The 15,363-nt window shown below is 33.5% G+C and overlaps 1 protein-coding gene across 1 annotated transcript in view; it reads right to left on the reverse strand.

The window, feature by feature from the left end:
* LOC143677703 (sodium channel protein type 3 subunit alpha) overlaps positions 1 to 15,363 on the reverse strand; it is a 116,494-nt gene that overhangs the window by 58,169 nt on the left and 42,962 nt on the right. Inside the window, exons 11-14 of the mRNA XM_077154037.1 lie at positions 9,544 to 9,834; positions 3,584 to 3,931; positions 2,437 to 2,569; positions 788 to 1,026 (exon numbers count right to left, since the gene is read on the reverse strand). Of these exons, the coding sequence (XP_077010152.1) occupies positions 788 to 1,026; positions 2,437 to 2,569; positions 3,584 to 3,931; positions 9,544 to 9,834 (1,011 nt within the window). The remainder of the gene's footprint in view (positions 1 to 787; positions 1,027 to 2,436; positions 2,570 to 3,583; positions 3,932 to 9,543; positions 9,835 to 15,363) is intronic.

The following is a 15,363-nucleotide window of genomic DNA, read 5'->3' on the forward strand; positions in this document are numbered from 1 at the left end:
CCAAATCCTTGGTTAATGCTGCTTCTGAAGTTCAACTGCAGTACTGACTTTTACATAGTCTTATAGTTCACTCTTACTTTTGATTCTATAAGACAATTTTTTTGTGTGTGTGCAAACTAGTTTGAGTTGAGTTACTCTCTTGCACCCAAATGGTCTTGATTAATAAATCATGGAAATCCTTTTCTACCTTGGCAATCTGTTTCAATTTCTTCATAAAGATTTAGGACAAAATGCCCATGCCAGCACATGCATGCACACACACACACACATGCTCAAGTCCTATGAACTAGAAGTATGGTTAATTTTCAAGTGCATTTTTTTATGAACAATTTCTTCTCTTATTTAGTAACCATGGAAGGTAAATCAATAGGTACATCTATTTGAAACAATAGTTCACCCTTTTGTGCAGAAATCAATTCATATGTCATCCCTTCAGTGGGCAGGATTTCTTCATGGGCTCTGTGAGCTAGAACTGCATGGTTATTGAGCCAAAATTAGAGCTCATGGTTTCTCTGGATATATTTTCCTAGCAAGAATGATAGTGAAGATTTTAACAGTCTATAACTGGCAAGATACCAGGATCAGTCAGCATTGACACAGGCCTAAATAATCAATACTCATGCGCCAGTTGAATTTCAGTCCTGATCTCTGAGAGTCCTATAATATTCCTACAGATGTTTCTCCCTATTGAAGAAAGAGATCATGGTTTTGGGAATCAACAAGGCACACATGGATTCTTTAAAAAGCCTTTCCCTTACCACCTGCCAAAGGAAATGAATAAACTTACCAAGTTTCCTACTGTTAACACACAGCTGAATTGATCAGTCATGGGATAATGCTCCATGGCCATAAAGAGTGTATTTAAAACAATGCAAATGGTGATGGCAAGATCAACAAATGGATCCATAACAATTAAATTCACAAGATGCTTTACTTTTAACCATGCATCGCAGCAGTCCCAGATCAAGAATATATTTGCAAATCTATACCAGCATGGTGGACATTTCTGTCTAGATTCTTCAAGTTCTGGGAAGACAACAGAGAACAGGAGCAGTAGAAACACTAAAAATGAATTATTGTTGCTAATAAATTATACATTATTTGATAAAATTAATTCTTATACATAGGGATAGATGTATGTTAGCTTAACACACTTGTAAAGAAAATCTCATTAATTTTCATAATATGATCATTAAAAATGTCAGGTAAATAGACTTTCCCTTTTAATTAAATACAGAAAATAAATACCTTGAATTTAATATTTTGCCTCAAAATAACATCAAAATGGTTGATTAAACTGCTTTATTCTCTCTTTATCAAAACAAACTGTATAATAAACTTTACAAGAATATTAAATTTATTTTACAATTATTATTTCTTTTCAAAGAATCTTTTTAGAAATACCATCTACAGCCGTGATCTTTATTAATATGTATGACTTCTCTCTTGATTGCTTCCACATCAACATTGATCTTATACATATTGAGAATGTAATGCTTCTTATTTTAGTATAGACTCTGGCCCAAATCTACATCTGTGATTTATATATCATATATATTTTAGAATTTCAACATAAGATTTATAAAAGTTGCTAGTAATCTCAATGGTAAAGCCTGTTATAAAATAATTATTATATTACTGCCTGGATTTCCAATATACATACCAACAGTACAAGATACAAAATGTAACTGATTTTTTTCTGAAGAGCGTATGTCAGAATTGACTTAGAAAATTGACTTATAAAATTTCAGTAATAATGCAGTATCCCTCTAAACTTCAAGGAGTGAGGATTTTGTGAATGAATAAATAGGAGAGTAATAATTGAAGTCCATTCTTGCATGTCAAAAGCAATAAGCATTTGTGCCAGCTGTCCTGTAGGAGGAATGTAATGCTCATTGTGTATGTGAAGCACTGGAGGAAGGAAGACCTTTTAGGCTACCTGTGGGAGTGGAGCACAGGATTTTATTTGTCCTATTCATTCACACCTCTCTCCTATCACCACTCCTGTGCCTGGAGAACCCAGACTAATGCCTGAGAGCAGTGTTTCCTTCTGCTTCCACATACCAGGACTTAAAAGGAATGTATTTACTCTAATTGCATAAGAATAATGCAACCTAAGGATAAATCCTCACTGATGTAATATTAAATAGTGGAATATGGTTCTAAAGACAAGATATGGACCTGAGTTAAGAAGAAATAAAGTCAACATTAGTTTTTGTAGTCAGTATGACAGAACTCTGTGTGATGATACCTAGGCCTATTATATACTTCTGATTTTGGCTATGAAATGTAAGATCACTTTTACGTTCCTATGAAATCTTTTTGCTTTGGGTAACTGACCTGGGTAAGTTTAGAGAAAGGAAAATAGTTCCCTAAAAATTTCCAACTTGGTAATACAATCATCGAAAGCTGACTATCTCAAGGTCTGAAACTTACCCTCCATTGTGTTGGTCAAGATGCTGGCTATACTCATGGCTCTTTGCCTTCCAGAGGAATCTTCCAGCATCTCCATTGAAATCTGGTAAGAACTTAGCCTTCTCTTTCTAACTTCTGTTTCAGTGGTGGTGCCCTGCAAACCAAATACTTATGGCTCAAACCACCCTTTTTAATAAATAGTAAAACACCACACAATATCTCTGGAAAATCATGCTTCATGCAATTTTTCCCAGTAATGGTTTTTAAGTAAAAATAAAATATTGATTTTACTGTTAATTTATAAATCCTTCTTAAAAAGTCACAGGTGATCTCCTTTAACAAGGATTCACTTGTATTCAATTGTATAGGGCAATTATATTATGGAAATATTTTTGTTAACCTGTCATAATGTTCAGGGAAAATTTTCATAGGCATGCTAAATTCCGATATTGCATTATCCCACTCAAATACAAATTATTTTGTTACATACCAATGATTAATAATCAAATTAATCTTACCCCAAAGGAGAAAAATATGATCAAATATTCCCAAGTATGAATTATTTTCTCTGAAGCTATATTGAAAATATTGTCATATATGGGCTGTTTTTTTCCATGCACAAACACAGATGTACAATGAAATGTGTGTGCTTTCCTGAGATTTCTTTAATTATTTCATATGCCATCCTATAACAAATTGCATTTTACTTTAGAGCTATTTAAAAATAGCACTGTAATATAGAAAGTTGTGTTTCTATATTGCCTATTATCAGTATTTGGTGATTGCACTATTTAGTTATAAGTATATGCCATTACCTAGACTATGAACAGATGATTATACAATTCTGGGAGAAACTACATTTAAAATAAAGATTTCTTTTTCGAAGTGCCTAGAGTTTTGTTTTAGTAAGTCTACTGATTTTGTAGATAGGTATTTCATCCCAGACTCCAAAAAGTGGGTGCTTTGAACCTAAAGCATTTGAAAGTTATAGGACCTGAACTATTCAAGTGGTTCTAAAGACTGTTGTTTACCACTCGATTAATTCTGCATTATTTTTAAGGACTTGCATTTTGGGGAAATTGGAGAGTGTAACAAGTTAAACTGTCCAGGCCCTAATTATTTCAAATTGGTGTATAATGTCAGTGGTAGCTAGTTTATCTATTATCACCTCTGGCGGAAGTTGTCCAGTAGGTGACATCAGGGCTGACGGTCCACCCACCAAGGAAACCACACCATTGCAATCCACAGTGCTGTGCATCTTCCCATTTGCTGGAAGCCCTGGCACCATCCTGGATGACATACTGGCCTGACTAACGTTACTGTTGCGTCGCTCTCCATGTCTGTGCGGCACAAACAGTGAGTCTCTCCTGCTCTCGCTGTCTTCAAACGTACTGTGCTCATCATCCGCAAAGTCATTTTCAGAACCGACATCCTTTGTTCGACCTCTAAAGCTGAAAATACTTGTTTTGCTATTACGCCTTGGGGAAAATAGAGAGCCACGGATGCTCAACAGAGACTGAGGAGAGAGCAGGGAAGAAAGGAACAGGGGTGGAAATAAAATTATTTAATAATGGTCTTAACATTGCAGAATCTGTTTGCTTTGGGGTTAGAATAAAATTACTTTTAAACATGGGTAAGCAAGTTTGAAAAGAACACATATATTTTCGTACTTTTTATTAAAGACCATAACTGAATTTTAAGTATAAAGCATTTTTCTGTCTTTTAATCTTGATTTGCAATTTACTAATTGTGCAGTCATTTTGTTTCATTTTCACTGTAGTGCTGAAAGGTGGATTGGATTATAATAATGTTATAGATGAGGAACTGATGCATGGAGAGGATAAATGGTTCTTTTTTTGGGGGGGGGGGGGTGTTTATACAACTAGTAGGCAGCTTCCACTTCTAAATGTTATGATTTGAAGGGCATTGTACCAATTTTTGATAGCAATTGAAAAAAAAAAACTTCATCATTTCTGTATTCTTTTGGATTTTAAAAGGAAATTAGTTTAGTCCTTCTTTGTACCTGTTTGTCCATCCCCACATGGGAATAAAAGTCATGAAACTTACCTTTGGCTAGAAAAATGATGTGCTGTCCTCCCAGTTTGCTAGCAATGTCCCAAATGGCTATTAATAGCTCATCTTATTTGAGAGAATATAGGTCATAGCAAAAACAATAGAAAAGATTCCTAAATTGCCATATAAATTGTTCTTATTTAAAATTTAACACTAGTTTATAAAAACATATATATATATTTATATATATATAAATCCTTACCAAAGAGGGTGATGTAGAAGATGCTTAGACTTCTGTTTGCACTTAAATTATATCACAAGAAACTGGATGAGTCAAAAAACTTTTTATTATCTATGTTCACTAATAAATCAAAATGTTTCTGGTACTGAAAATTGGGAACTTTACATGAAGTTTCTTCTTTCCGCCTTTTTAATGGACTTTAAACCACATTATTATGTTTATTCTAGTCTTGGTAATAGTTTTCTTAAATATCTGTATTCAGACTGCAGAATCTTTATTTACTCTCCTCATTGTTTACAACAGTATCCCTCTTGCTGCCCCTGCTTGGTTTTACATTCCCTCTCCCACCTCTCTTTATAGACAAAGTAGAAATAGTAAATTTGCAGGGATAGAAAGCAGATTAGTGGTTACTGGGGAAGGAGAGAAGGAGTAAGGGCAGTGTTTGTTAGTAATGGATATGTCATATGCTAGCAGCAAACATGCCAGGTCCTTTCCTTGCTTCCTCCAGACTTCAGGGTGAAATCAACTAAATAATTTTAGTGTGTGTGTGTGTGTGTGGGGGGGCATTGGAAGGGCTCTCTCAAATTTATTTTTGGTCTCCCTGCCTAATTAGGTCCATGCTGGCTTTCTTAGGATTTATTTTTAGACTTATTTTTAAGGCTTTTCCCAGACTACAAGCACCAGATTAATCTCTGTTCCCTTCAGTCTTTGTGATGTTCCAGAAAGATATTATTCAATAGGAAATGTGCTGTTACTTTGGATTTGGTTAGATTCTCCACATTCTGTACTGGCCTTCCCAGCTTGCCCAACCTGAGGCTGTGTCTTTGTAATATTCAATTCAAGTAGTATATTTGTTTACCCAATGCCAGACCATAGCTAATTTTCCAGCCATCAATGTGATCAAGAGATTAGGCCTTGTGAAGACATTAATTCACCCCATTAATCAAGAATGCAAATTTTTAAAAATCTCCCCATCCTTAATCTAAATTAGTACTATTTAGATTCAGCACTGGTTAGGTTCAGAGTCAGAACTTGTGTTTTGAAACTTTAATGTGCATGTGAACCACTTTTAGGGTTAAAAATACAGATTTTTTTGGTCTCTGCTTTTTGGATTCAGTAAGCAGGGGGAAGATGCTAGAATCTGAATCTTCAACCTACATTCCAGGTCATCCTAACACAGGTGAACCTCACTCTACACTTAGAAAATGCCAGCTTGGCCTAGGGTGGTTTAATGTAACTATCTTAGTATATCAATATTTTGAAACTGCCTTTGGAATCTGAAAATCTGTCTTGACAATATTGGTTGGGAGTAAGTACCTACATCCACAAGGTGACTAGTACATGCCTTTAATTTGCATGTTTTTATGTTAGGGTGTTTTCAAAGGTGTTCCAGATCTTTGAGTTTATTTGAAACTTCTGTTTACTCTTTGGAAAATATAATAATGGGTGTGATCACAGCTTTCAAAGCAACAGAGACTAAAAGGAAGATAATAAAAATAGTATTCAGAGAAAATAAACCAAAAATAACACCCTAGAAGATGTAGAAAAGTGGAGGGAATACCCACAGCTGTGGCAACCCTTTCCCTAAGCAAAACAAGCTTTTATCTGTAGGACCAAAAAGGCCATCTTTCTATGCTACAGGCAGGTTACAACATAAATTCCAGGTTTTGCTTTTTTTGTTTATTTGAGATAGATAGTATGGTTGTTCCAAGAAGAAAAGTATGGATATTTTTCTTAATTTTCAGCAACAAAAGGGAAAATAGAAGAAATTAGGTCTGTAAGATCCAATTCTGCATGTAGAGATTGAACTCAAAGTGAATTTGGAAAGATGTAAATGGCACAGGGGATTCGATGATGTTCTAGTAGAAACATACAATGAGCATTTGCTGGAAATATTCAGCATTTCAAATTTAATGTATGTGCCTTATCAAAGTATTCAACAAATCAACAACTATGGCTAAGAAACTCTGGTATAAAATAAATTGTCTCATAAAATAAATTGTCTCAATATGTCCAGACAAAATCTTTGGAGACAGAGTAAGGGGAGAATCACTATTTATTGTACACCTTTAAATATTCTTTCGTTTTGTACTATGAGCATGTTATTATCCATTTAAAATTAAATTATGTAATAAATGTAAAATAACGTTTCAAATTTATGTTAGCAGAGGGCAGAGTAACCATTTATTTATGCCTTCTCTCCTCTAACATTTCCAAAGATGATTTTATTTTGCACAGTACACCCTGTCCATTTTATGCTTCCTGGCCCCACCACCCTCATTGATTTTTCCTTCCTACCAGATACAGTCCTTTTATGTTTCAAAATTCAAAAATTGTAAACTGCTTCTGGCATATTTCTGCTTATGAGTTGTGTTAATGTTCTCTGTGCATCTTTACTGTAATAGCAACTCTAACAAGCTATTTCTTTTATTTTAAATCTGTCTTCCCTCCCCATCATCCAGCCATCCTTCTACCTATCTACAATTGTAAAATGAACTATATAATACATGTATATACTAATTCTGCTTTTAATATCAAAATTCTGGTTATCAAATAACTTCCCTTTACTATTTTCTCTTTGTCTCACTTGGCTCCAGCAACACAGTCCTCCTAGTTGCTTCTTGAGCATTCCAGGCATATTACTATCTGTTATGGATTGAATTATGCAAAGGTATGTTCAAGTCCTAAACCTCAGATCTGTGGTTGTGAACTCATTTGTCAATAGGATCTTTGAAGATGTTATTAAGGTGAAGCCAAACTGAATCAGAATGGGCCTTAATCCAGTATGACTGGAGTCCTTATAAGCAGAGGGAATTTGGACTAAGGAAGAAGGAGGCAAATGACCATGACAGAGAGAGAGAGAGACAAGCCAGAACTCGACAGACTTCAGAGAAAGCATGATTGTACTGATGCCTTGAATTTGGAATTCTAGCCTCCAAAACTGAGCCAATACATTCCTAATGTTTAACCCAAATAGAGAGTGGAATTTGCTACAGCAGCCCTGGAAAACTAAGATACTGTTCAGGGACTTTGCACTTGCTCTTTCATCAGCCTGGAATGCTCTTACCTGAAATAGACTCAGCCTTCACCTCCTCTAAATTTTAGCTCAAATGTCGTTTTCAGAGAGGCCTTCCCAAATCACCCTATTTAAAATTTCACCTCCAATTATCACTCCTGATCCCCTTTTCCTATTTTATTTTTCTCAAAGCACTTACGGATTTCTAACATAGTCTATGACATATTTATTTTGTTAATTGTCTGTCTTCTTTATAATATCATTTCCATGAAGTTAGGGAATTGTATCTCTTTTATTCATTGAGATATTTTCAGCATCTAGAATAGTTTCTGCCACATAGTAAGTGATTAATAAATATTTGTTAATTGATTGAATAAATTAATCCACAAATTTTTATTTGAGCACAATGAAGAAACGATGGAGCTAATGCTATATTCAGAAACATATAAATATACTTAAGTGAATAATGCTATATATGCATAAACATTTTTGAGTAATTGGAACTACTCAAAGGATTTAAATTTCCCTCATTTGAGATTCATTCACCTACTTTAACTTTGTAAGAGCCTTATCACTTGTATTTATTTGACAAAACAGCCATTTATCGACAGGCTTTCTCTTTATCACTTAATCCCTCCAACAATTTTCAAATGTTGGCATTGTTATACACATGCCACAGAATCTTAAGAAGTATAAGTGACTTGACCAAAGTCACAGAGTGAGTTTGGAGTTAAGCTATGAAAAATCAGTATTTGTGTCATCATTCCTAATGATATATTGTCAAATACTATTAATGGTAATGACTCATAATATGCTTAATACGCCAAAATATTAAGGATGAGAGTAAGCAAAACAAAAAACAAATTTCTGGTCTTAGAAACTGACTTGCCCTACAGAGCTTCAAGTTAATCCCGAATGTATTATACTGACTTAATGCCACATTTTATACCTTTACTATTCAAGATAACAATTAGCTCTATACTGGCATTGTCTATATGAAAACTGCTTTTGTCTTATAACAATGTGTGCATTTATTTTGCCCTAACACTAGAATGCAAGTTTTAAGTTATTAAAATAGATTCTGTTTTTCTTTTAAAATTTTAGTTTATATATTTAATATAAATTATAAAATAAACACCCACTGATAACTTGCATATCCTCTTTCCTCTCAACCAAAAGGTAAACATGCACTATACTGAATTTCTTCCTTTTTTTAACCTGTAAGCTTTTGTTCTTTATAAAAAACAGTCATATACTTTGTCTGACAAGTTTTTATTTTAACTTAATTATGTAGAATGGCTCTCAAAGTGTTATCTTTGCTCTATAGTTCTGATTCACACTAATGATTAGAAAGAAGTAATAAGTAATAACACAGGCAATTCTAATGGGGCCAAATAAAGTGTTCAACACCATAATTGTACTTATCTATTTCATAACTATTTACTTTTCAAGATTCATACATCTGCTACAATCTCAGATTATGAGGACAAACCCCACAAGCAAAGTTCATCTGAGATCTCAAAATGGAAAAGAAAAACAAGAGACTGTAAAACCATCTCACTGAAGAGAGTGTTTTGGTAGGTTGCACACACATACCAACAAAAAAGAACAGGTTAAGAAACATGGTCTCAAAAGCATGAAATGTCTAAGTTGATTACCTTAAATTAAAAGTTATTAATGAGCTTAATAAAAATCTCTTTCAAAGGTAATTTATGATAAGAATTTAAATAACTACACTAAATGCTAGTTCTCTGTCTCTCACTTAAATCAGATATTACAAATATCCACCAAAACAAAATACAATTATAAAAGCAATGGCAATAAAAAATTCACCTTAGCCATTAGTTGAAAACCATACCTGATGAGGGGAGCAGAATTTCTTCTCACCAGTCAGTCGATTTCCATCCATGGAGAAAAGGAAGCTTGTTCTTTTGACACTGTCTTCAGATTCAGATTTAGGAAACCTGTTTCCCTCTCCTTTGTTGTTTCCATCAAGGTGATCCCTTTGTCTTCTTTTCTTCCTTCTGTTCCTCCACTCCTTAGCACTTTTGGAGCTTAACTTCGATGCTTCTGAAGAACTTTCCAAAAGCTCTCCTAATCCACCTATTCCACTGAAATCTCTTGAAGCAGCTGATGCTGCTGCAACTGCCTATTGTGAAAAAAAAAAAAGAAAAAGAAAAAGACAGGCACCATTTAGAACATGCAACTTTTAAAACAGTTACTTTATGGGGAAAAGGTGCCATTTAAAACTATTCTTTAGGTTTGAAAGTTATGTCTTCTAGTCATTTCATTGTGTTTTACCTCATGAGTTCACTACTTAATAACACTTAACCTTTAAATAAATAGTGTAAAGCAATATGCCAGCTTTTGCCTTAAGGCACATTTCTAGGAAAGTCTTTTTTTTTTAAATTCTGTTGAGATTAATCTCAGTATGGGGGACAAGTGCTCTTAAATATCTTCTATACACTGAAATACATATTATCTTAGTGGTAGTTGATGATCTGATTATTATTTCCAGCTCCATCCATAGACATCTTCCTCTTAAATGATATTATGAACAACTGAATAACCTTTTTCTTGCCTAAGGGTAGGACAAAAGACTTTTCCTTTTTTATTTTGTGAACTCAAAGCATTCAAAGTTTCTTCTATTTACTAGAGATGAAAGTAGTGGAAGTGTATTAACTAGTTTATCTTTGTCCATTTGAATTACATTTTGTACTATCATTCACTTCCCTATGGTCTTGTTAATTTTAGAGAATTTATAGCATGGGAAATTTAGTTAAAATTTTTTATAAATTATTTATTATTATTGTAAATAATAATAAATGATTCAGTCAATCAATACTGAAGTAATCATTCAAGGGAGTATGAGAACATCTTCAAATACATTCTTTACACATAGCCCTAAGGACTCTTAAGCACTTTGAATTTCTGTATCTACTAATGAAATGTAGTCTGCTCTTAGGTAAACATGGCAAATGTTTTGTATTTTTATTTCTACAAATAGTAATTTTAGACTGGAAATGACCTAACCATGACTAGAGAGGATGTGAAACAACAATATGTTGCATATCAAAGCTGAGTTCTCATTAAGTATATTCCTGTTTTTAAACATAACCATAGAAAAGGAAATGATTGAATTATAAAACCATTGGCTAAATTTATTATACATGTCATTCTGAGTAAAACTACTCTAAATTATCTACCATTTTGTCCTATCTTCCCCACTAGACTATAATCTAAATAGGAATTTTGTCATATGATTGTATGCCCAGTGCTAGTATATCATCTGACTTTAAAAGGGCACAGTTTGTTCATAAAGATCTAAAAAGACATCTTACTGTCAATGAATTGTCTCAGACGTGGGCAGAGGAGCAAAATATCTTTAGCCTTGACTTTTCAAGATCTCTTCAAACGCTATGTGTCACAATAGCCTATATAACAGTAAAACATTTTAGGAAAAAAATGAACATAAAGTCTGTACACAACACTTAGACAATGCTGTGCACATAATTTTTTTTCCTCCCAGAGGAGAAGCAAGCCCTCCCAAACAGCTTCTAATTTCAAACCTCATGTTGATTAGAATAATAATAATAATAATAAAGTTTTAAAACTAAAGGTGCTATGCTATAAATTCTCTATGATACATATGACCCCAGGGATGTGAACTATAATACTAAGTACTGAAATTAAGTGTAGGAATAAGCAATACATAAAATGCAGCATTGATAATTGTTTATATTGCATACTGCATTTATTATAGAAACCCATATCTAAGATTTTATAAGACAATGCTTAGCATTTAAATAAAAGTCTAATTTAGAATTTTAATAATTATAGAATTTACACACAATCAGATAGCATGTTTTAAATTGAATTTTTGAATATCAATATTATTTCTCATATCATCTGTGATGAGAGATGAGAAAATATTAAGGGCCCTTTATAAATATGACTGTATGTGTAAAATAAAGTGAATAAATGAAGCACTTATTTATAGCAGGTTAAATTTAGTTATATAGTGTTTGATACATAAGAGGTACATAATATACAGAATTTGTTGAAAGAATGCATAAACATATATATCCTTTTTTATCCAAACAAAGACCTTAATTCTTCTTCTAGAGACAAATACACAACACAGTACCATCATTTATTGACTTGTGTGTCGCTAGAAACAAAGGAAGTGGTGTTAATAGTCCCTTGCCATAATCCTGAAAGTCATATTCATTTAAATCACTTCCAGAATTTGTTTTGCATATGACATGCTTTCCCTACGTTTTCTGGGTAACGGTTCAAATAATTCAAAATCAAAACAGATTTCTAAAGCAGCCAAAGGTAACCGCCGACACAACACATTTTCTGTCACTCATCAACTCAAATCTGTCACTTATTCCATTTCCAGTGATTTGCCAATTCCCTCAAAGGCAGATGTTTCCTGTCATCTCCCATTTCTGTGTACCTGTCTATACCCAGCTCTAGAACACTGCTAATGTCCTGTTTAATTAAATAATAGTTTACTTTCACAACCAACTTACCGAATTCCATTATAACAAATAATAAATATGTGTTTAAGATTTACAGGAAATAACATTCTTTCTTCTCACAACATTTCTCTTTGATTCAAAATAGGCTTCTATAACTCACTGAATCTGTGTGTTCTTGAAAAAAATGTAACCACATGACTGTATTTGTGATAACACTTCATTCGTTTTAAAAGTAAAACCCATTCAAAACTACAAGATAAAACTATACCTGTTTCAAATTTACTCCTAATTATACTGGGTCTCATATATACCATGATTTCTAGTTCTGGCCCAAAATCTTCTCTTAAATTTTCCCTACCAATGAATATAGGCTTCTATGGGATAGGCTAAGTCATGCCATATAGGATACTTCAAGATCATAAACTACATGATAAATACGACTATAATTATCTACAGAAAAATTTCCTTTTTAGAGTTTTGACTTTCTCCATCTCTTTTAAGTTGTACTTGATTCACAAATCCACTTGATTGAGTATTTTACTTTTTCATGTCTAAGCAACGATTAACAGTGGTAGGTCCCTCAACAGATATTAAATAAAAATGAACATTCTAGTAGGCTTCATGAAGTTGCTGATAGTAGAATCTGAAGACTCACAAGACTTAATTACACTGGAGGACAAATGATCTCATAGTTGGGCTGAGACATTCTTCGCCTTCACCCCCCTCCTTCTGCTTCAATGTAAGCTACTTACTACTAATTGTTAGCTTTCTGGTCAGTGAGGAACTAAAATTGGATTGGTACTTTGCCACTGCAGTCGGTATTAAAACGCTTTCCCTGAACCAGTTTAAATCTTTGTATGTGTGAAGCTACAGATGACTTAAATTTTAGTTGGTTATTGGAATTGACTTAATAACTGACTTTGATTAAGTAAAAAGAATGCACAATGTTGTTTTGCTGACCTAATTATGATGCAGATAATTCAGTTCTTTAAACTACTGTTATTTTCATTTTATTAAACTACTGTGTATTGTTACTTCCAAATTCAAGAGATTACCCTCTTAATTGATTGTAATCTTTTAATTGATGGTAATCACTTTAATATCTTAAAGTGGCTGAATTTCAGAATAAAACTTTTATTTTTGTATTGTGTATCTGTGTAGTATTTTCAATCATACTGCTTTATCTATTTTTATAAGTTATAATAGAGTAATCCAGTGCTTTAAAATATAATTTGGTATAATCTATATATTTCCAATAACATTCATGTAAAACTTTGAAATAAAGACATCCCTTATTTTGTAAATAATTATTTTATTTCTTTATTTTACCATTATGTTTTACTTATATTTGATCTGAAATAAAACTCTTAAATAATTGAAAAGTAATAGAACTTTCTGGAAAGCATGAGGGATGCTTTATAAGATGTTGAAGTATCACCAAATTTGTTCATAGTTTTCCTTATAAAATCTTAAATCATAACCAAATTACTACTATATTCCCATTAAGTAAACTGAAAACAGCAAAGCCAACATGTTCAGCAAATGCTAAGTCTATGTTTGGGCTCAGTAACTGGCTAAGCAATTCATTGCTAAATCCCTGTCTCACCAAAAAATGTTAAAAAGAAAAATGCACCTAATTATATGTTGACTCTTCAAAGTAACTTAGAATAGTTAAAAACTTAAATTTTTAATATTCAAATTCCAAGGATATACTGTCACCCAAATAATACCTCAAATATCTGGAACCTTCCCTCTGAAGAAACAAACCTCAAAAAGTCACTGTGTAAAAGGTTATTAGATTCCTGCTTCCGACCAAAGCAGTAACATAACTATTCCCAAAACAAAACCCAAGAATTTTCTCAGGAGTACAAAAACATTTAGCACTCCCCAACACAGTGAAATTAACAGTATTTGAAATTAAATAGAATATTTCCAGCTATGCAAAAACAAAAAGAAGAAGAAGGAGAAGGAGAGGGAGAAGAATATACGACTCATAATGAAAAGAAAAATCAATCAAACTGGAGAACTGATGTCAAGAACATGGAATATCAGGTTGGGGCCTACTGCAAAGGGTCCTAGATTGCAAGCTCTTACAAAAGTCACGTCAATTGCAGAGTTGTAACTGCTATTTCTAAATTCTGAGATACTGAGCTATTTGTGTATAACCGGCTTGTTCCCTGGAACTTTGGATATTTGTGTGACACTTGAGACTCAGAGATAGAGCTCTGAAGCTATGAGAGTCAGCATTACCCCATACAGCAACTGTTAAAAAAGTTGAAAAAGTGGTCAAATTTAGACTAGAGATATGAGTGAAGCTGATCTGGATAGAACTAAGTAAATCAGAATACAGGATAAAGGATAATATGGATCTTATTTTAAAACTTCAACTTCTGTGTAAAACCAAAAGAAGATATGTTTATTTGGTGCAAAAATTTATATTTTGTGTAGCATATTATCTAATTTGATTTGTGCAGTCAGTTTATTCGAACACCATAATTGCATGAAATTAATTATGAGATCTTGTTGATTTGTCCAGGTTAGTGTGATGCCTGAGACATCCAGAGTAATTTGACAGAGAATAAAAAGGCATTCACAAAGTCCCCTTGGGGGACTAGGGAGAAAGGAGGAAATATTAAACTTCCCCATCTGGAGAATTCCTGATATTTTCAAAAGCAATGAGGACAACCAATTCAATAGGCTAAGCCCTCTATCTTGGGGCTTGTCCCCATGAAATTTATTCCTGCTAAGTAGAAACTAAGCCTACTTAGAATTATGCCTAAGAGTCACACCCAGAGAACCTCTTTTGTTGCTCTGATGTGGCCTCTCTCTCTAAGCCAACTTGGCAGGTGAACTCACTGCCCTCCCCCCTACATGGGACATAATTCTCAGGGGTATAAATCTCCCTGACAATGGGGGCAGGACTCCAGTGATGATCAGGGACTTGCATCATGCGACTGAGAAAACCTGCTTGACCAAGAGTGAAGAAAGAAATGAGACAAAATAAAGTTTCATTGGCTGAGAGATTTTAGAGTCAAGCGATTAACTTGGAGGTTATTCTTATGCATTATATAGATATCCCTTTTTAGATTATGGTGTATTGGAGTGGCTAGAAGGAAGTACCTGAAACTGTTGAATTGTATTCCAGTAGCCTTGATTCTTGAAGATGAATATATAGCTTTTACAATGTGACC

The sequence above is a fragment of the Tamandua tetradactyla genome, chromosome 3 (assembly GCF_023851605.1).
Source record: "Tamandua tetradactyla isolate mTamTet1 chromosome 3, mTamTet1.pri, whole genome shotgun sequence".
NCBI lineage: Eukaryota > Metazoa > Chordata > Mammalia > Pilosa > Myrmecophagidae > Tamandua > Tamandua tetradactyla.